Source organism: Onychostruthus taczanowskii, unplaced genomic scaffold, assembly GCF_017590055.1.
Source record: "Onychostruthus taczanowskii isolate IOZ18803 unplaced genomic scaffold, ASM1759005v1 scaffold116, whole genome shotgun sequence".
In the NCBI taxonomy this organism is placed as follows: domain Eukaryota; kingdom Metazoa; phylum Chordata; class Aves; order Passeriformes; family Passeridae; genus Onychostruthus; species Onychostruthus taczanowskii.
Genome location: NW_024498294.1, coordinates 1,618,183 through 1,639,857, shown reverse-complemented (window position 1 = coordinate 1,639,857; position 21,675 = coordinate 1,618,183). Strand labels below are relative to the sequence as shown.

The following is a 21,675-nucleotide window of genomic DNA, read 5'->3' as shown; positions in this document are numbered from 1 at the left end:
GTGCATTTGAAGAAAAAATCCACGCCCACTCTCCCCCAAAAAGCGACAAAAAGCTCAACCCAGCTGCCCTAATTGTTGTAGGTAAACTCAGTTACACAGGTTTAAAGAAAAAAAGTCTGTTAATGGCAAAAATGAAATCTTGACATGTATATAGGGAGTGTGAAAAATACTTGTGTGAGGTTTGTGTAGAAAACAGCAGATGAGCTTTAGATAACAACTTAAATGCATTATTAAGTGCAGTACGAGGCAATTGTTGGTGCAGGTGGCCTTTTAGGGAGTCAGGGCTGGGTTTGTGGTGTGTTAGTAACAAAAGGACCTTAGCTTCTGCACTTTCATGAGCTGCATTTGTATTTCCCTTCCTGTCATCCATCACTTGTGCCTGGGAAGCTGAGACCTCCCAGTGAGTGAGGAAAACTTGGAGATTACAACCTCATTCAGTCTTTCTTTATGAGGGCTGCAGGGAGAGCTGGGATTCCACCCCTCTCCCACCTCATTTGCCTCTTGTAAAGAAGGTGACTCAACCTTCAGTGAGCAATTACAGCTTGTGCTGCCTTTTTTTCATGGACAGTAGCTGGCAATTAAATTCTCCATGAGCAGCTTTTGCATAACTGCTGACGTGGTGCAGGCAGTGTAAATCCTGGGATCTGTGGGAAAAGTCAGTGATCCAGAAGGGAGCCTGCCCAGCAGTGCTGCAGCCTGGCTTTGCCAGGCAGCACACGCCCAGTCTGCCTGTGTCAGGAGAGTTTAGAGATTAGTAAATGCTGTTTTCTGTTTTCCATAGCAGAACATACTGTGATCCTCCTTTGGGGCAAAAATAAGCTGGAGAGGGGGTGAAAGTGTTTGTTCTTAGCTTTAATTAGCTTCCTCAAGATGCTTTCACTGTTGGGATGACAGTAGACCTGCATATTTAATTTTCACATGAACAGAAATAAAAATATAATGATCCTGTTAAGAAGTGCTTGAATGGATGGGTTTTGCTTTTCCAGAAGCAGAGCTTCAGGAAGGAGCTGCTAAGTGACCTTCATTCATCCAAGAGACACTAATTAGTAAGAATTACTGATCAGTTTGAACCCTGCCTCATGCACATATTTGGGGTTCAGTGGTACTTTTTGTTAGTGCTGAGTAGTAGGGATACAAGTGGTAGCAAATGTTGGAGCTGCTGTTGCAAAGGTTGGTGAGAAGAGCAGGCAATGCCATCATTTGGCAATTTTCAAAATGCTTGGAATGACAGGAACCATTTGTCCCTTAGGCAATTCCTGAGTCTGAACACAATTCCATAACTGAACATAAAACTGATTCCTCAGGACTCCTCTTAAAACCATGTAGTCTTAAGGATTTTGGGAAGTGTTTGTTGGGATTATAGCGACAAGTAGAGATGTATGATCACAGAATTATTAATAAATAATATGTATTTCCAGTGTGTGATTTCATAGTAATTTGAATACTAGGTAACCTTGAAGTTGGCTTTTAAAATTCAGCTTTTATAAAAAGTAAGGGAGTGTTTTTGAGGTTTTCTTCATGTATTCTCCATTGATGCCAGTTTTGCTTGGGCATTGAGACTGCTGGCCTTCTGCAGTATTCATTTATTTAAATTTTGGGAACTCCTTCCTTCCCAAAACCTACTTTTTCTGCTTTTGAAGAGACTTGATCTCTGAAAGTGTCACAGCAATAATATGTAGCTTTTAAAAATTTTATTTTTGGACTCTCTGGGGCTTCAGCATGTCCTGAAAATTAGGAAATTTGGGATAAATGCTTTTCAGACTATATTAACCTTTACAAAATGGGTTTGACTGCATTGCTTTTTTTATTCCTGTAAATGACTGATAGGTATGTTGTCCCTTAAGAATAGCTGCCCTCTTGATAGATATCCTTTCTGATGAAATAGATTAAACATACTTGGACAAACTTTGCAACCTGATTGCATTTCTAATTAGTTTTTTAGTGAATTACCCAACTTATAAGGCCACAGTCATTCAAAATTTATTAAAACCAGTAACTCTATTTTCATTTTTCAAAATGAATTTAACTATCACTTCCAATAATGGTTGCATGAGTAATGTTCCAGCATTTTTGTAAAACCAGAAGCCAAGAAACCGTCTCTGCTCTGTTGCATCCTTATTTCAGTCAGACTGGGAATTAAGTTGTGTTGCATGTTGATGAAAATGCACAATTGGAACAGTATTTAGGGGGCTGTGCTCAGCCTTTAATTGAAGTTTCCCTTACTAAATGTTCTTTACTGTGTAACTGAGATCTTATTTAAAGAAATTTTAAATTAAAAAGGTTATCTTCTATTTGGCATTCAGGCACCCACTACTGCTGTATTTGAGATGAAGAGGGGCAGATTTGGCTGCTGTAAAATCCAGACTTTGTCAGATCTTGGCTTTCTATTCTCTTGATAAGGAGAGTTGGATGCAGCACCAAGGTGCTGTCTGGATTTTAGCCTTAATTGTTGTCACCATCATTTTCTCAAATGGTTTGTTGAAAGAGCATTTTTTATGTACCCACAGACTAAACCAGGCCACCTTAGATTGTAATTACAATATAGGACTAATTCCTGTCATCAGTGTTCAAAGTTGGTGTAAATTGAAAATTTATAAGTTACTGTAAGCAATAAATCCATGCAACTTCTAATGAGAATTCCAAACTGTTGTAGCTCATCCTTCTGGCAGTGGATGTTTTATTTCCATTATTGCAGACTGATAGAAAAGACTCTGTAGTTTGTATTTAAATATCAGCTTTGAACTCTTTTTTTTTTCTTCTTTATTTTAAACCTCCCTCACTTAAAGTTCTCCTTCAGTAACTCCTGAAACATTGACCTGTAACTGTTGCCAGGTTTCTAATATTAAAGACATTGTGCAGTTCTGACATTGTTTGCATAAGATGTGCAGCACTTGGGGGAGTGGAAAAATGAGCATCAGTGGAAGGAAAGAAGTGATGGGAGACAGTCAGGGACTTCAAAGAAGCCAAACCTTTTGTTCTGGCACCTTCTCACCACTGAAGAACTCAGGTGCTGTAATAAAGAGCTTGATGTATGGTGGAAGGTATTGTTTTCCTGACTTCCATGACTTAAGCTGTTAGTGCTTGCTGGAAATGCCACCCACAGCACATTTCTGTGAGTGAAGCTGAAGTGAGAGTTTTGCACTCACTCCCTGCAGCTCCTGGGTGAGCCCAGGTGTCTTCTTAGGTGTCCATCGAGCACATCAAGCTTTGGAGAAGCTTTTGATCCTGGTCATTTTAATCTTTGGTCACAAAACTGTCTCCCACCTGTGGAAAGGTGAGATGTGATCAGGAATGAAGCCAGTTTGTGTCAGAAGCCCTGAGGCTGTGCAGTGTGGGTTATGGAGCCCATCCACAATAGAAAGCAAATGTTTATTTTACTGAACTTGTCATTTTTGCTCACATGAGGAATCTGAGTCTGTAGCAGGGCAACAGAATTTTAAATCATAACAGGATTGTAGAGCAATGGAAGGAAATCAGTGAGTCCTTTTTCCTTCTTTTGCTGCTTATTTTCATTTTATAGAAAATCTCAGGACACTTTCTTTCTTAGTTTGTTAATATTAATGTAAATCATCTGAACAGTTGTAAATGTATGGTGTGTGCAGATTTTTTTATTTTTTTGTTTTCTTTAGTATCTCCATGCAATTGTAACTCTTTGAGTCATCAGTCATGCTTTTCTTACTGTGGAATCGTGACTACAAATGAGATCCTCCCTCTAGTAGCAATTGTGATGTGTACAGCAATATGGAGTCACTAGATGGCAACATTTCCCGTGAAAAATCGAAATTGGTGCCATTGCCTACAGCAGGAGGTGGAAAAAAATTGCTGCAGGGTTAGCCTTGTGTTTGTCTAATTTAGAGAAGGTTTTATTACTGTCTGTTATCAGACATGGCTGAGGATTAAAAGTGCATTTGGAGTCTTGTTCACTGGATTTTGATGGTTTGTGTTCTGCTGTGCCTTAATTTTGCTGTTTCCTCTCTGAGCCTCTTGTGCAGAAGTTGCTGGTGATGCCATGAATGCAGAGGTACCTCTCCAGTCCCACTGAAGGGTCACCAAAAGCTTTTTTTTTAACTTCAAGAAAAAGCTTATGAAATAAACTCCCAAATACCAGTTCACTAAGCAACTCCAGCGCGATTTTCTTGGGCAGCTGATAAATCTGTGACATGAGCAGTGTGTTGAATGTCTGCCACTGTCACAGGAATGCAAATGCATTGATATATGTGGATTGAAATGGATCCTGAGTGCTGATGCCCTACAAAAGTACTTTGTGCCAGTAAATGTTAGAATATTCCCAAGGAAACTGTGCAGGGAGAAGCAAAGAGGAAGCTTCCCTTCTCCCTGGCTTCGGGCTGCAGGGATTGTTGATAAGATAAAGAGTTTGAGCAGCAATTAGCAGGGTGCCTGGGTGGTGGAAGGGAGATGCAGCAGGGTTTTTGGTGGGTGTGTGCCTGCGCTGGAGGTCAGGGCTGCGTCCAGGAGCGGCGTGACGGTGCCGGGGCTGCGTCTGCAGCAGCATTGCAGTCACACCACAACGTGGGGGTTGCCATGGGAACCAGGAGAAAAGAGGCAAGAGAAACACTGGGCGATCGGAATGATTGAAAGCACAGCTTATCTAGCCCCTGTAAGCTGCACCAGAAGCAGAAAATGCAGCGGTGCAGGCAGCCCAGGCTCGAGTGGGGTGTGTGGGGTTGCACCATTGCAGCAGCTCTCCCAGGCTGAGGAGCAGAACTGCTGCAGTGGAAATTCTGCCTGGCACACACTGACCTTTCCTCCCTTCCCCTCTCCTCCCTCCCGCCTCCCCCCATGTTTAATTAGGTCCATGATATAGATTGGCGCTAATTAAAGTGTCAAAAGGGCATGAATAGTTGCTTATTTTATCTCTCTGAATTAAAAACCATTAAAAATCAATTTGAGGGCATGTTGAAGGAGGCTTGTTATTAGAGTAAATTAACATAATGGAATTTAAGCCTTTGTCTTCTAAGGGTTGGTTAATGTTTAAAAAGAAAGCCAAATTCTACACCTAAAATAAACCCCCCAGTTGGTATGCTAGGAATTTAAGTAAATCTGTACATATTTAGTTAGATGACATAGAATAACTACTTCATCACCTTTGGTGTTGCTTATACAACTCAGCTGTCTTCTGCAAGAGTAACTTTCTCTTTTCCAGTCTTAAAACTGATTCCTGATTTCAGGTGGCACTTAAAAAGTTACCAGCTTGCCAAAGGACAAGACTGATCTGGGACCCTCCTCTCAGAACCAAAGCTGTATTAGAGTTCTTAATCTGGTATTAGGTCCCCTAATTCCCACTGCTTAAGGTAATATTTTGTTTATCAACTTTACAGTCTTAACTCCTTTAATTAGCAATTATGAAGTGAATCTTACCCAATACATAAAAGTGCTGTGGTTTTGCAGAGAATATAATGAGTAAAATTAGCTGGTGAGAAGAACAATGAAGAGTGAGGAAGGATTAGCCTATCTTTATGTAATATCTAAAACAGCTTTTCACGTTGAGCTGATGATGAAACACGAGGCTTGTGCAGGGGCAGTGTTTTATTTTGGCAGTGCTGTTTGTGTTTACAGAAAAGAGGGATGGTGCTGCTTTGAGGCAGTTCCTGCATCCCGTGACGGGGGCACGGTGAGCCAGCTCAGAGCACATCTGAGCTCTCAGGTGGAATAAGGGGCTCAGTTCAGTATTTGCAGTTGTGTTATGAGCACAAGAAACATGCTTCAAAATATATCTATAGGAAAGGAGTAGATGTCTTCATCCTTTTAATAAGTTTCCTTCTGGATTATGTAATAATTTAGAATATTTTTTTATCTGCATCCTGTACATTTTTCCTCTGGAGACAAGAGTCAGAAAGCAAATTTCTTTCTTTTAATTGATGCTGTTTCTTGAGTGTTTATTAGTGGTGAGAACCCACTGGCTCAGCCTGTGGTAGCTCACTGTCAGCAGACTCAGTTCTGCTCTGGGGTTGAAGGTGGTCAATATTTGTTCTTTTCAAATCCATGCCCACATTGCTTGTGTGACTTGGATGCTGAGTGGTGCATAGACTGAGAAGGCAAAGAAGATGGTTCCTGTTGTAATAAGTTAATAAATGTTGTTAAAAGACTGGGTTTTGCTTTGCTCTTCGTGGGGTTTTTTGGCTTGTTAAATGGAATTTTTATTTTAGACATGAAGAAAATGAGTAGCTACCAAGAAAGGATGTGGGAGTTGACTGTGCAGAGGACTTAGCAATGCATGAATTAAGCAAAACCCCACATCTGCTTCAAAAATAGGAACAAACAGTCAAAAATGGACATGGAAATTTGCAGCAAATGAATAATTTTCATTACCTCTGACTTGTACGATCGAGTTTTGATGTTGGGAAAGTAAGATAGACATGAACATTCAAACAGGTTGGAACTGATGTACTTTGACTCAGAATCTTTTTAATTTATGATTTGGCAAAACAATATTTATTCCTTTGTGTTGTGGAGTTCAGTTCCCTGAACTTTCCAACTGCTGCAGTGTCTGCATGCTGAAGGTTATTTAGTGCCCTGTCCTGGGTGCCAAGAGGAGAAATTGCAATTGCCCCACACTGCTCCACACCCATGAATCAAGAGCTCCCTGACCTGCTGAGGCAGCAGCCTCCTTAACCTTGCTAAATGTCAGAGAAAGAAGTATGAAATCCTATCTGTGTCATTTTGCAGAGAAATTTGAAGGTCAAACAAATTGTAGGCCAGTTGGGAAATAAAAAAACCTTCAGTTTGAGGAGCTGCAGCACGATGGCTTCTGGAGAGATGGGACTGCTTTGATTTTTCACTTGCAGCCTCATGGGGCTGTTGGTTGCTGGTGCTTGATCCTCTCTGGGGGGTGAAGGTGTCCAGTGCCAGTCCAGGGGTTCTGAACAGGCAGAACTGAGCACCCTCTGGTCACACCCAAACCCAGTGGTCACCAGCAGGAACCTGAGGTTTGTGCTGTCAGCCTGAAAGGGGGTTTGTGAGGGGTGTGGGGTTAAACATGAAAAACGTGTGCATTGGCGTATGGGAGAGGGCTTTTCATTTATCTTCCAGCTGCTTTGTGTAGATGGAAGAGTAAAAAACATTCCCTTGACTAATACATGCCTGTGGCAGGATGGTGTCTTTATGAAAATTTAACAGGAGAAATATACCAAGAAAATACCTAAGAGTAGGATGAAAAGGAACTGAAAAACTCTATAAGAACACTAACCTGGTTTAAATAAAGATCAGGTGTTAATAACAACATCATTGAGAATACTCTTTTTTTTCCTAGCCTAATAAAATACTTGAGTAGAAGGTGCCTCTGATTTTATTTTTTCCCTTGTGATATGTAGGTAAGTGCTAAGCTGAGCTATCTGAAGCTAAATCTAGTGAGAACAAGTAAAAGAAATGGGCTCCAGACTGGAAGGGCTGTGCCTGGCATGGCTGTTCCTGCTGCAGATCCCTCTTCCAGCTTGATCCCAGCTGGAGGCTGTGTCTGCCCTTGGGCAGCATCTCTGAGAGGCAAAACCCAACTGCTTTAAGTTACACTTCTTTGAGTGATGGGCTCAGAATGGCTGTCAGATTCAGGCTCTTTTTATTTGACTTGATGCCTGTGCCACTGTTATTCTTGCCTTGTACCTCTAAAGAGCCACAGATCATTGTTGCAAATGTGGTTCATAGGAGATGAAGTGGTTTGTGTTTTATGTTCCACTGAAAACTGGCAGCAGGGTCAGACAATTTTACCAGAAGAGGTAAATTATATGCTTTCATAGCTCAGAGAGAGAGATCACACCACATACATTTTTGTGGTTAATGTCCACTTTGGGGATAAAATTAATTTTTTAGGCGTGTTTTGAGGAGGCAGAGTTGAAACTCTTAGCATTTTAATGTCATTGGGGGATTGTCTCAGCCTCTAGCTATGTTAAATGGGACTAATAATTTCAGCTAATCAGTGTCTAACAACTTCTGAAAAATGGAAACTAGTTTAGGAGTGATGTAAAGAGAAGTTTTCCACATTAGTGGAACGTTGGGCAAATGCTAATGAACTTTGTACAGTTTCCACTTGTGTTTGGAGAGAGGGTCTCCTAAGGTCAGCACAGCAAGTTAATAGTAATGATCCCACGCTGAACCAAATTGGGAAAGCCTGTATACGTTCTACATTTCAAAGCAGGGCTACAGATGTCATGTGAAACATGAGTCACTGAGTTTGTTTAAAATTTTTTTATATTAGATTTTTGTTCAAGAAGTGTTACAGAAGACAACTCTGCAGCTGAAAGTAACTCCAGAAATAGCGAGGGAAGCTGTGGAACCTGAGGCTGATATTTAGTGAGGCTTTTAAGGGTACTTTTTATCCACTTGAGACAACACTGGCATCAAGAAGCCTTTAGATCTCCACATGGCATCATCATGGATAAAACTTTTAAAAGAGAGTGGCGTTTATTTTAATCAATAGCTTGCCTTTTTTTTTTTTTTGTTCACACTTATTTCATAAATCTCCTGCTACTGGACCAAACCCTACCCCAATGTGTCATATGAATCCATTATTTTAATTTTTCCTCTAAAGGAGCCTTTCATATTTGTTACTCTTGGGACTAATCTGTGATTAAAAATGTTTTTGAAAAAGAAATTCTTGACAAGAGGACCAAGAGCTTCTGAAAGAACAGGTGGAAGAGACCCTGTGTGCTTTGTAGCTTGGCTGCTCCCCCTTTGGAAACCGTGGCTCTCCCAATCCAGCTCAGACTTTGGGAAGGGCCTTTCTAGTTCGACTGGAAAAACAAACCCAGCAAAACTACCATGGGTTGCTAAAAGCTCAGTTCCAGAGCTACTTTATTGTTGTGAGCTGCTCATTCACAACTTCTGTCTGTCTGACACTGTCTTAAGGTTGCTCTTTCTGTGAGTTTCATTTGAATTTTGTATTTTGAAATCCACCTTTAGGCATGAGGGGAGCATATTGTTGACTGTGAAACCCATTGCTTTCCTTCATCTGCATATAATCATTGGGTAAATAGTTATTTGTTTGTTTACATCCTGGGAGAAAGTGGTTCTAATGGTTCTAATCAAACCACCAGGCTACTTAGCACAACCAGGAACCTCACAGGGCATCAGGTGCTGGCGTTAACCTTTGAACTCCAAGACACTTTCATACAATGAAAATTTGTCTTTAACATCCCTCGGTGCCCATTAGTGCTCAAAATGAGGTTTTAGCAAGCATTGATAGGGTTCTGTGGTTGGGGGCTGTGTTTTGTTTCCTAATCAGGTAATTCAAAGTGAGATGATAAATAGCTTGGAAAGGATTTTTTGTATGATCTATCAGCCTGATTAATGTGCATGTACCTGGATGCCCACACATAATCCAAGATGCCTTTTGATGCTATTGCTCCAAGCTTTTTAATCATGGGAATTTCCTTCAACCTCAAAATCTTTTTCTGTATGTTATTTAAGCAGTAGTGTTGTGATCACCCTTAGCCAGAATCCTCCAGTGTTGGACTGTCCTGAGGACTTTGGCCATTGTTTCATCCCTAACGAATCTATTTTATGTTGCCATGTTTTCCTGAGTTACTTTATGGTAAAATGACTCTGGTGTTTTTCACTTCTGCAGCTTACCTGAGGTGAGAAGAAGGCAGTCTTGTGTTTTTTGGCAGCACCTCCACAGGCCTTGCAGCAGCCAGAGCTGTAACATGAACATGCTCCAAGTGAATCAGTGCTGAAATGAACTTCTTTGGTGGATAAAATCAAATATAACCAATTCCCACCAGCTTTCTTTTAAGTGGAACCTAGTGGTACATGAATACTGTTGTTTTTTTTGGCACAGGGTTCCAGATTTCGTGAGGGAGAAGCGCTTTGGGAACTGGCTGAAGGACGCCCGAGACTGGGCCATCTCTCGGAACCGCTACTGGGGCACCCCCATCCCTCTGTGGGTCAGCGAGGATTTGGAAGAGGTGAGTGAGGAACATGAAAGCTTCCAGCTGGCAGAAACCCTGCCTGTACTTGTTGTTTGCTTATTTTGGTGTATCTTTGGCTGCTGCAGCCTGCAGTCCTGTTTACATGTTTTAACAGCATATCTGTGTAACCCATCTGTATGTGTGTAATAGGTGATAGGTCTGTGCATATTTATGGGTGCATTTGTGTGCCTCTACAGGTATTCTTTGCTTTTGCTTGAGAACTGCAAGCAATTTTTCTTGGTTTTTACATTAAAATTAGTCTTGTCTTTCCCAGAAGAATTTGCAGTGATGGCAAATCTAAAGGAAATAATAAATGCAGTGAGAAAATGGCAAGGAGGAGATTTTTTTTTTTTTATTGTAACTCCTTTAAGTCTGCTTTTGATATTCTGGTGGTTGGTTACTTCAAGCCAAATGAGTTGCTGAAGGCATAAAAGCAAGTCCACTACAGCAGAACAGTGAATTCATATTTGTAGTGCCACAAATATGAATGTAGTAGACTGTAAAAATATGAGTCTAGTGGAATGATGAAAATGTATGATGGAAATGCTAGAAATGAGCTTTGTCAAGTTGTAAGGTACCCTGCATTGGTAGCATAATGCAGAGGGCACGAGTGAACACTTAACACAATTTTGATGGTTTTAAAACTCTTTCTAAAAGTAGAGTGGGTTTAGGGGGTTTTTTTGTGTGGTGTGGTTTTTTTTTGTTTTTTTGGGGGTTTTTTTTGTGTTTGTTTGTTTTTTTTTGTGTTTTTTTTTTTGTTTTTTTTTTTTTTTTTTTTTTTTTTTTTTTTAATTGGGTTAGTTCCATTAGACACATGAAAAGCCTCCCTCATGCTAGAAGTAAGAAATGGTACTCAGTGTCAGGGTGTGTGCAGGGAAGGGAGATACTGATGGCAGCATCCCAAGCCTTTATTTTTCTCTCTCTTGATTTGAAAAGGTTTTACTCTTCATTTTAGATCTGAAAGACCTCGAGTAGGAAAACATCTGCTAGAGAAGTATTTTATGATCTTTAACTTGTCATTGCTTAGATGTGCACCATAAAGCATTTTTTATTTCCTCTTCACTGGGAATCTTGGTAGGCAGGGAGATATAGGGAGAGGGAGGGAGCTACTCATGCAATTAGGATTTAAGTATCTAAGAAAGCCTTAGCATTTGGGTTCTACTTGTGCTGTGTGTTTGTAAATTACAGACAAACCGAATGCTTCTGTCTCTCGTATAACAGTTCAAGTTTAGTTTGAGGACTGAGAATTTGTACACACTTTTTTCACATTCATCCAACATTGCTAAGTCCCTTGTTTGATATAACAACTTCTTTCCGGTAACAAAAAGGCTTTCAGTGTTGTGGCTGAGTATTTCATTCTACAGCTGAAAAAGATTGTGTAAAGGTTTCATTACTTCCACTCCTTGCCTCTAATAATATTTCATTTTCTGTCCAGTCTCCCCCATCTGTATTCCTGTGTGTACTGATTTTTTTGCTTTTCTAGGTTTGATTTGTTAGTTTTTAATAACAAAATGATGTCTAACTTGGAAGATTGACCTTTCCTTTGAAACGAGCTGCAAATATTCCTCAGGGCTCAGTGTTCTGAATAATGATGGAAATACCAACAGGTCTATTATTTCTATCCATAGATTTTACACATTTCTGTTTGCTCCAGAGTCTGAATACTGTGCTTTAACAGCTGAGTACAGCTTCTGAACTGAGCTAAATTTCAAGTTAGGGTTTCTTTAAAAAAATCTGTCTTTTTGTGTGTGTGAGATATGGCTTGAAAAACAAATAGGACTGCAACTGATGTGGAACTTAAAGCCTAGGTGACATCTGCTCTGTCAGTAATGATATTCCCTCAGAATTCCCTGACTCCAGTGTTACTGCAGCTTGGTGTGGGATTGCACAGCAGCCTCTTCATGTCTTGCTCTCAGAAGAGCACTTTGTTGCATGCAATTATGCTTTGCATATTAAATCCTGGAGAAGTAATAACAGTTCCTTATTTAATATACAGTAAGGTGAATTAATTGGTATTAAAGTGAATTTTATTACAGATCAATAACTGGTTTTGCACAGTTTTATTTTAGTTTTCTTTTAGCATAATTATCAGGTAGAGACACATAATGGAAGCTAAATTCTGAAGCTTGTGTTTATTGCCACATTTTTGCAGACAGTTTATCATTTTAAGCTTTCAAATTCCAACGATTTCCTCAGTGGAAGAACACATCTCATTTGGATTAGACAATAAAATTTTTTAATCTAACACCCAAGTTGGTAAAGCAGATATGGGCTCATTTGATAGGACTTGTATACGAACTATAGTGTTCACTATTCAATGATGTTGTGGAAGTTCCCTGATTATTTCCTGGCTTGTCACCCATGGTAGCCCTGCCCTGGGCTGGGTGCCCTCAGTCTGGCCCAGCAGAATGAGAGGGCTCTGGCTCTGCTCTCCTGAGGGTGAGGGAGCCTCTCCAGGTGCATTTCTGGGCCATTTCTGGCTGACTGTAGTAGTCATTTCTTGTCCTGTTCAATATTCATGAGATGCTTTCTGGAGATCCCAGGCATCTCTCTGACACACTGTGTGGGCTTCTTCCTTTCTGTGGGCACTCCTTCCTCCTCAGCTGTGGTCCTGAGCAGAGCTGAAATGGCAAACCCACAAAAACAAACAGTTTTATCTAGCAGGGACTGCAGGGCTGTGCCACAGGAATGCTGAGATCCATGACTGCTGCTGGATGGATTTGTGCTCCTATGGACATGGATAATCCTGGATGCAATGTTCATTTTGTTGGCGGGGGTTAACCTTGACCTGTGGGTTCACGTTAGGTCTTGGAGGTGCTGACAGCCCATCTGCAGTCTGAGCTGCTGCTGATGTTGGTAGAGCTGCTTTTTAGCTGATGTGAACCATAAAATGGAGGAGGAGCAAATGCCTGGTAGGTAGAGGAGAGGTCCAGGCTGTTGGGGCAGCCATGACTCCTAAGGGATGGATCCAGAGCAGGAGCTTTAATTGGGGAGCATCAGCCTGTGTGTGCTCCTTGCAGAAACCAGGGGGTTCGGCCTAATGAGGGATGGAATTTGATTAGCATCTGTTTGCTGCTTTCTCCTCTTGCCTTGCAGTCTCTAATGAGCTGCCCTTGGGACAGAGGAGCTCCTTCCTTCTGCCTTGGACAGAGGCAGTCTTGCTCAGTGGGGGAGATCTGTGTTACTCTGGGGGCTGGTGAATTTTTCATGTGAACTTGGGTTTATTTCTTCCATGAGTGATTTCTGGGTGCAGTTCTGCATCAATATTCAAAATTTTGCTTTAGCATTGAAGTACTTGTTCAAAAAGCACCAAATAATGAGGAGCTTTTCTCCCAGAGCTTAGTGTGAAAGTATATTCAAATACAAAGGTTTGTGAAGGTGAAGTAATTGGTGTATCCGAGGGCATTTTTTTACCCATTTCTCTATTAATACCCTTTCTTCCTACAGCAGTGCTGAACTAAGCACCTGCTGCTGCTCACTTGAGCCTCTGTGTTTACTTATGGGGCCACATGAATGAAGAACAGATCTGGGTTATAAATAGTTAGTTGATGAAGATGTATTTTTATCTGGAATCAGTCCCCTTGTGTAGTTTGTGTGCATTCTGCAGGCTGTTGTACCTGGCTAGTAGAATCACTGTCCTGCCTCATTTCCTACAGGAAAAAAAAAAGATAAGTAATGAAAACATCACATTTCCAAAGTACTTTAACAATAGCAAATGGTGATTAGTAATGCAGATCAGCACTTGAATCAGACTGGGAAAATTGTGTCTTAAAACCCAAATCAGACTGAGTTTCTGTCTTCTCTGTAATTCATGACAATTTTTTGGAATTAAATACACCAAAACCTTTCAGTTAGTCACAATTTCCATGTGTATACATATGCATATGTTTAAGACTAGCTAAAGGAATTGAGCAGTGCTCTGATTTTTTGTATCTTCAGAGCAACTTCCAAAGTTATTTCGTGTGAAAAATGTCTGGCCTATTTACAGCTTCTTTATGGTGCTACATTTAACTCCTTTCCTGTCAGATCTGTCAGACCCTGGGGTTTTTCTGTTGCAATTCTAAAAGGGAAGGATGGCATGTGGGACAGCATCTCCAAAATCCAGGCCTGTACTGCAGCTTGTGGCTTGTGAGTCCTGCCAGATGAGAGAGGCCACAGGGCTCTGGGAGGGCTCCATTTCATTAAAACCTTTAAAAGTAAAACATTGCTTTTCTGCTTTCTCATACTGTTTTTCAGAATCCTGGTTTCATGCTGTCAGTGCAAGTCTGGTGTGGAAATCGGCATTATTAATAGCATGTTGGTGCAACAAAACCAAGAAAAGTCTTTCTTAGCAACCCCTCTGGTAGCTGTGATGCTTTCTTCACTTTAAATAAAAAGCCTTTAACATGTACAGTTTAGTCTACCTGGGATGGAACCCTTATGGATAATGAGCTGCTTACTTTAGGGGAAGAACCTGGGTTCTGAAACTCCTGTTTGTGTAAAAGTCAGTCATTGAATTTTCAGAGGTTTTGTCTGTTTTGGAGAAACCCCCCAGCAAATCCAGATTATTTTTTGATAACCTGCCAAGATGCTGCTGCTTCCAAGTCTCCAGTTCCTGTAACATGATTTGTATTAAAATCAGGGCAGTGTTCTTTAAGGTCATTTGAGGAAGGAGACCCTTGTACAAAATTTTGTATTGTTTTTTTTCCAGCTCTATCAATGACTACAAGAGATATTGCAAGTCTCCTGTCTGATATTAAAAAAAAAATAGTTGCTGTGTACAAATAACTGGCTAAATTTCTTGAATTTCTCCTACAGGTGGTTTGTGTTGGATCAATGGCAGAATTGGAGGAGCTGTCTGGAGTGAAAGTGACGGATCTGCATCGAGAAAGGTGTGTCACAGAGACTCTCCACTGGGTATTAGAAATAGATAACCCAAGTTTTTTTTATGTCTGCTTTTTTTTTGCCCAAACCCTGGGAAACAGATTTAGGGAATAAAAAAGTTGTAACGGGACTTATGATTAAAACATATAAATTTTCTTTTTTTCTGTTGAAAAACACTTGTTGAACACTGTTAATACAAAAAATTAGAGATTGTCAAAGGAAGTGCTTTGAAGGACCTTTTTAAAGAGTCATTAAAATGAAAGGCACAACTGCTGCCATCCTAATATCCCAGCATGACATGAACTTCTCCTAACTTGGTTTTGTTGGGGGTTGCTGGGTGTTATAGATGGATAATGAGATTATTTGCTCTCGCAATTAAGGGGTGAATATTAAGAGAATCTTTATTGGTGTCTAGTGATGTTATTGTAGTTTAGATGTTCTCTGTTCTCCCCAAAGTTCCCTTTTCCCCCTCCTGTATTGCTGCCATCAGACAGCCTCGGTTGTCTGGGACAGGTAGAAAGAAGGCATGCGCATGTGTCCCTTGCATGGGGCACGTGGGAATGGAAAAGCTTGTGGCTGGGGAGGTGTGACCAGTAAAGTGTCAAGAAAGCAATAATCCCCAGCGATAAATGGCACAGAAGAGCTGACTGACACGCTTTGGGAGGGCCCAGGGTTGGCTGATACAACCCCCAGGGGTATGAAAAGCGAAGCATCCATCTTGAAGATGAGCCAGCCGCATGGTAGGCAGCCACAAGGGCAGCTCCCAAGCCTGCTTTTCCTTACTTAGTGCCTTTGTTGTATTTTTGTTAAGGTTGACTAAAACTTACAGATTTTTCAAGCAGTGGTTTCTCCCCCCGGGGGTGTTTGTCGTGCAGCATTGACCAGCTGAGCATCCCGTCGCGCTGCGGGAAGGGCGCGCTGCGCCGCGTGCCCGAGGTGTTCGACTGCTGGTTCGAGAGCGGCAGCATGCCCTACGCCCAGGTGCACTACCCCTTCCAGAACAGGAGGGAGCTCGAGGACGCCTTCCCTGCCGACTTCATCGCCGAGGGCATCGACCAGACACGAGGATGGTAATTTCCTGCTCTTACTATGTCAGGTGGCTTGGTTTGAAAAGACAGGTGGCTGTTAAGGAAGGCAGGAGCCTCCCCTGAAATGGAACATGTGAACCCCCTTCCTCTGAATTATTACAATTTTTAAATCAAGGGTCTCTCAGGCAAAGATATGGGAATAGGAAGAACAGTTCTTTATTAGGAAAATTAAAATAAAGTGCAGTAATACAAAAAAACACTGCCAGAGTCAGAATAGGAGCTGACCCGCTGTCGGTCAGGGTGGTGGCTCAGTCCTCCTGCAGTGCCAACTGTGGTTCTGTTGGAGCAGGGATCCTGTAGAGGGGTGGAGTTTTCCTCTGAAGCTCCAGAGCTGGTGTAGATGGGCCTGGTCTTCCTCTGGGAATGCAGTGGAGAAGAAAGCTGCTGCTCTGGGAATGCAGTGAAAAAAGGCTGTGCTGGTGTCCCAAAATCTCAGATTCTATCCAGGTAGGAATGCTTGGCTCCTCCCCAGGGCGGGGCATCTCCCAATGGGATGATGGAATTTTATCAGCCATGCAGGGACACTCACTGGCCATGAACACAAGAGATCTCCTGGAGGGAGAGATAACCAGATCTTCCTGGTTGTGGAAGAGATAAGGAAAACTGCCCAATTAACAGAGGGTAACTGCCCCACCTCTAACAGATGGTAATTGAATACACACCCAGCTAAACCTGAGACATCAGGTTATCGCCCTGTGTAGCACTTCAGTGCTTTACTATCTACTTTAATAATTAATACATTTATTTAACAGCATTTTATAATGCATTTGCTTTCACATCTTTAATGCTGTACAGATAATTTGACTGTTTCTGTACAGGTAAGTGTAGAATTTGTTTTTAAACTAAAACACAAGGTAGTCTAAAGCTTGGTGACAAAAAAATTGTTGTAGAAATACAATATAAGCAAGAAAACTTCCCAGCTTTTATGGAAGACATGATTAGGTAATAGGGCACATCTTTGACCTGGTAAGTAAAAATTTCAGCAACTGAATGATCACAGAACTTGAGTTATCTACTAGAGACACAGCTGCAGTTGAGTCAGTCGAAATAGAAGTCAATGTGTTGAGGATTTCAAGCCAATGTATATAGCCTGGTAATTTTTACCCCAAGATTAAACTTGAATTTTGGAGTTTTGGGTGAGTACAGAAAAAAATTAAATCAAACCTTATGTTGTTAAGATTATATATTTTGCAAAAAAGTCAAAGTTTTTAGCTGTAAACAACATCTGCTTCTTTCACTCTAGATAAATCCTTTTCAGTCATTGGTGAAAAATTCTGTCTGATTTTCTGTGGTTAATGTTCTCATACATACTTGTATGCCTACATGCAGCTTTAGTTCTAGCATTGCAAAGTGTTTAGTCCATGTCTGAAGTTTGAGGTTGACTGTGAAAATTGACAGATTAAGATGAATTTTTGTGTTTTCTGGATTAGTGAGTTTGACTGTGTCCAAGCAGAACTTTTCCATCCAGTAACTTGAGGTATTAGAGCTAAATAAATTCCTCTGGAATACAGTTGGCACTTCCCCTTGCCCGCTCCTCTACCCCCACAACAAATCAAAGCAACCAAAGTAGGCAGGATGCCAAATACAACTAAATTTCATGATTGTGGGGAAATGTCTTCATTTTTCAGCCCCTTAATTGTGATGCAAAAAATTGTCTAATATCTCAGTATAACAGTCAAATACTGTTGGGTAGCAAAAGGAGAATGAAAAACTTAGTTTTTCTTCTTTATTCTTTTTATCTGGAAAAAATTAGAAAATAGTGCTTTTTTGTTTTTTTTTTTTTTTTTTTTTTTTTAATGGAGGAACTCAGGATGAAGACATTTGGTGTGAGCCCTCAGACTTGTGTGCCATGGTCAGGGTGCAAGAGGAGGCTTTGCCTTTTCAGTCTGGGGCAAATTTCTTTTTGTTCTCAACATGAGTGTAAGAGTTCCTGGGACTCTTACCCAGAGTGTTTCACCTGTTTGTGGTGGGAAATCAAAACACTGCCTCAATTCCTGCTGCTCCCACCTCTCCCAGGTTTTTAATGAGCTGGGGCTTTGCTACCAGCAAGTGTTGGGTGATTTGTAGTAGAGCACTTCTGATTTGTGAGGGACAAGAGGAATTAAGGTGTGAGGTCTGAGAACAAGGAGCAGGTGAGTTCTGAAGTGTTGGGAGCACAGGATGGGATTTGTATTTGGCACATCCTGTACAGAGTGTGAAGCTTGAGAATGGAGATTGGTTTTGTGTCAGGTCAGAGACTGCAGCTGCTGTGAAGTGAGGACAGGGAGGTGGGGAAGGGCTCAGGAGGTCCAGGTCTGGTGGCATCTGGTTCACTCCACAGAAGAGGAGAAAAAATCATGGGAGACAAGGGGAAAATTAATGTGACAAAGGTGATTGTCCAGGAAAGTGATATTTTTGATGACTTTCTGCATGGATAGAGATACAGCTGAATTATATTTGTTAAAGCTACAGGACAAAACCTTAGAGTGGCTGGGTTGCAAGACTGGCAGTTCAGGCAGAGTGGTAGGAAAGGTTCTGCCTCCGTATAGGGAAATGCAGCAAGATTTGTGCTCGTGGTCAGAATGTGGTGGCCCACAGGGAATGCACAGCTGGAGGGTTTGGCGTGAACCACAGGATCAGGAATTTACCCACAGTTGTTCAAGAAAAAAAGGAGAAAAGATTCCTGCCCTGTTTTCTCCTCGGTGGAAAGTAGAGCAAAGGAGTGAATTTCTGTCCCTGTTACGGCTGTTTCACTGTTGGCTGAGTGACAGCTATTTATCTGCAGGGACATACCTAGGAACAGTCTTGAGATCTGGTGAATGGAAGGGGAAGCAGCAGAGAAATTGAGGAAGTTTTCAGGAAACAAATGTGTCTGGGGACAACGTACTTCAAAAATAAGTTGCAGAAAGACACTGCTTTAAAATATTCAGAGTGAATGAGGTGAATTCTGAAAGGACAACCTGAGGAAGAATCAGAAGAGTTCCATCAGAATATGTGGATCACAGGTTTTCAGAGACAGTCTTGTAGCTGTCATCAGCTAAGCCACCTCATGGTGAGACTCTTTGGATTTGACAACTTGAACATAAAATTTGTGATGTATCCTTGGATGCATTTTTTCAGTGCCCACAGTCTGCCTGTGCAACTTTCCTAATACAAGGAATTAGGAATTCCTAAAGAACATTGAAATCTCTCCTAGCTGGTTCTGCTTTATGCTTTTTACCTGCAAATTCAGATGCTCTAATAGGAGAATTTATGACCAGTTTGCAGAAAGTGGTGTGAGTTTGTCAATGAGGAACTTTTTAGTAAGTACAGAGGAAAAACTGCTGTGTTTGTAATGAACTTTCAGCTCTGTAGGCTTGAGGTGTCAGTCACCTGAGTAAATAGTTAGATATTTGTATTTAGGGATTTTCTTAAGAAAGTTAAAAATCAAGATGTTTGGGATTTTGAATACAAATGTTTGTGTGCAGGTGGAGGAGTATTGGTTAAAATTAATGAAATTAAACTGAGTTTAATAAAGAGAATTTGTATCCTGCAGTGTGAATTGAAGTGATTTTGAGAGTTAGGGGCCTGTCTGAGATAGGCATCAGAGTTTTCGTGGAAGTCACTTAATAAATGCACAGCAACCTCTGCAGAGGACCCTCAAGTGTCAGAATAATGCTTGTGCAATTATAGGCTGCTTTTTGATAAAAACAACTTTGGAACATGCAGATGGATTTTTTCTCCCCCATGAAGTGTTTCTCCCCTAAATCTTCATGCAAATACATAGTTCTGAGACATAACCTCCTGTGCCTTATTACAGCTTTTTTATAATCACCTTCTCTTTGAAGGTTGCTAAGCAGTTGTCAGTGTGATGCCTGTTTTGAACCAGGAAAGCTGTGACCAACCCTCCAGTTACTTTCTTAAAAGTAATTGCCAACAGTGCAGTTCCAGCGGCTCACACAGCCCTCCTTTGGTGAAGGCTCTGGCTCCTGAGTGTGAAATTATCACATCATCCTGCACTTCCACTTAATTTCCCTGATATAATCATATATCAGCCTGTGAACAACAGGTGCCTGTGCTTGCTCCAGCACTGATTTCCAGAGTGTCCAAGTTTACAGAGTGATTGTAAACATATCAAATAGAATGGGGAAGAACCACTGCTGCCCTTTATTGGGGGAACATTCTCTTATTTCCTGGTGGTGGCTGCTTTAAGCAGGCAACCACAACCTCCTTCCAGTCAAACCTTTGGCAGGGCTGGAAGGAGGCTTCTCCCGTTTTTGCTAACTTGCTTTTATACTTTTTTACTGTGTTCCACTGTCTGGCAGGCTGAAGAACACACAATGAACACACAAACACACAAAAGTGTGCTGGTCACGATCAGATGCTCTGTTCAGTCCTGACTGGTCACAGGTTTGCAGTGAGCAAATAGGAAACTTTTTCAGGGGCAGAATTCCCTTTTTTCTGCTAAAGAGGGAAAATGCTGCAGTTTTCTTCCTCATGATCTTCGTAATGGTTCCTATTAGAATTTTTCTGCCTTCCTGGAGCAGTAGATCCCAGCAACAGCATGATGTGCTTCAAACAGGAAGATCTACTTTCCATAAGTTACTGTTCTGACTCTGCCACATAAATGTTCCCCAGACTTAAAATTTATCTTTGCCAGTGGAAAGCAGCATAATGAAGCATTTATTTTGTGATGAAGACATTCAGGCTTTACTTGGTGTATTTATAAAGTCACATTTGTGTTGTCTCTTGTTTCAGGTTCTACACTTTGCTGGTGCTGTCCACTGCTCTTTTTGGGAGGCCTCCTTTCAAGAATGTCATTGTGAACGGCCTTGTCCTTGCCAGGTTGGTGTCAATCAGCCCCTTCCTGAGCAGGTTTTTAGTCAAAGAATGTTTCAGATAAAACCTGCAAATTGTGAATGGAATGTGAAATGGACTTGGGAGCTGTTAAGACTTGCCAGGGTGATATCTGTGCTGCAGGAGATAAGAGGCATCTGAGAGTGAGAGGCTCACACATCCCAGCATCTGCTGCACTGGGTTCTTTCCAGCAGGGCTAGTCCTGCCTGGAGAGACAAAATGAGTAACAAGAATAGGAAAGAAATTGCACCTGTTAGGCAAAGTAAAGGGGATGATGAATGTAGTTTTAGATGTAATTTAAAATTAATTATATTTGTTTCCCTTTATTTTTGAATGAAAATAAAAAAAAAAAATCAGTGGGCTGGAGGGATTGATTCAAAACAAATGCATCTTTCCTCAGCTTGGGTAGGAAGGACAGATTTCCTGCTTAGATTTGTAACTTAGGAGCCTCCTGGGTTGGGTTTTGGTTTTTTCAGTTGTTTTTGTAGGTTCAACGGTCCTACAGAAACGATGTGCTCATATATAGATACATATAATTATGTCAGTGCCACCAGGAGCATACCAGGACAGAAAAACGGAGCTTGATTTGAAGGGCCTTTCTTCTTTATCCATTAAAATAAGTGTTAAAAGCTGAGAATTGATGCCTACATTCTGCTATTTTCTAGTGATGGCCAAAAAATGAGCAAAAGGAAGAAGAATTATCCTGATCCGATGCACATTGTGAACAGTTACGGAGCTGATGCGCTCAGGTGGGGTTTCTCTCATGGGTGTTCTGTGGGATGTGTTGGCTCCCTGCTCGTGGCAGATCCACACCAAGAGGCTCCTTGGGGGAGTCTGGCAATTAGCAGCAGGACGAGAGTTAATTTTAGAAGCTTCTAGACCACTGTGACAGAAGTAGCTGCGAGAGTGGATGACTCCAAAGAACTGGCAATGGATGCAGTGCATGTCTCCCTCCCTAAAGCCCAGGGGATCTGCTTCTTCCAGCACTG

General features: G+C 41.3%; 1 protein-coding gene across 4 annotated transcripts in view; it reads left to right on the top strand.

Annotated features, from left to right (window-relative positions):
• The window catches only part of IARS1 (isoleucyl-tRNA synthetase 1), a 92,111-nt gene that overhangs the window by 35,722 nt on the left and 34,714 nt on the right, over positions 1-21,675 (top strand). For all 4 annotated transcript variants that reach the window (XM_041427552.1, XM_041427549.1, XM_041427551.1 and 1 more), the window contains exons 15-19: positions 9,791-9,917; positions 14,718-14,791; positions 15,659-15,853; positions 20,588-20,674; positions 21,352-21,435. In XM_041427552.1, the coding sequence (XP_041283486.1) occupies positions 9,791-9,917; positions 14,718-14,791; positions 15,659-15,853; positions 20,588-20,674; positions 21,352-21,435 (567 nt within the window). The remainder of the gene's footprint in view (positions 1-9,790; positions 9,918-14,717; positions 14,792-15,658; positions 15,854-20,587; positions 20,675-21,351; positions 21,436-21,675) is intronic.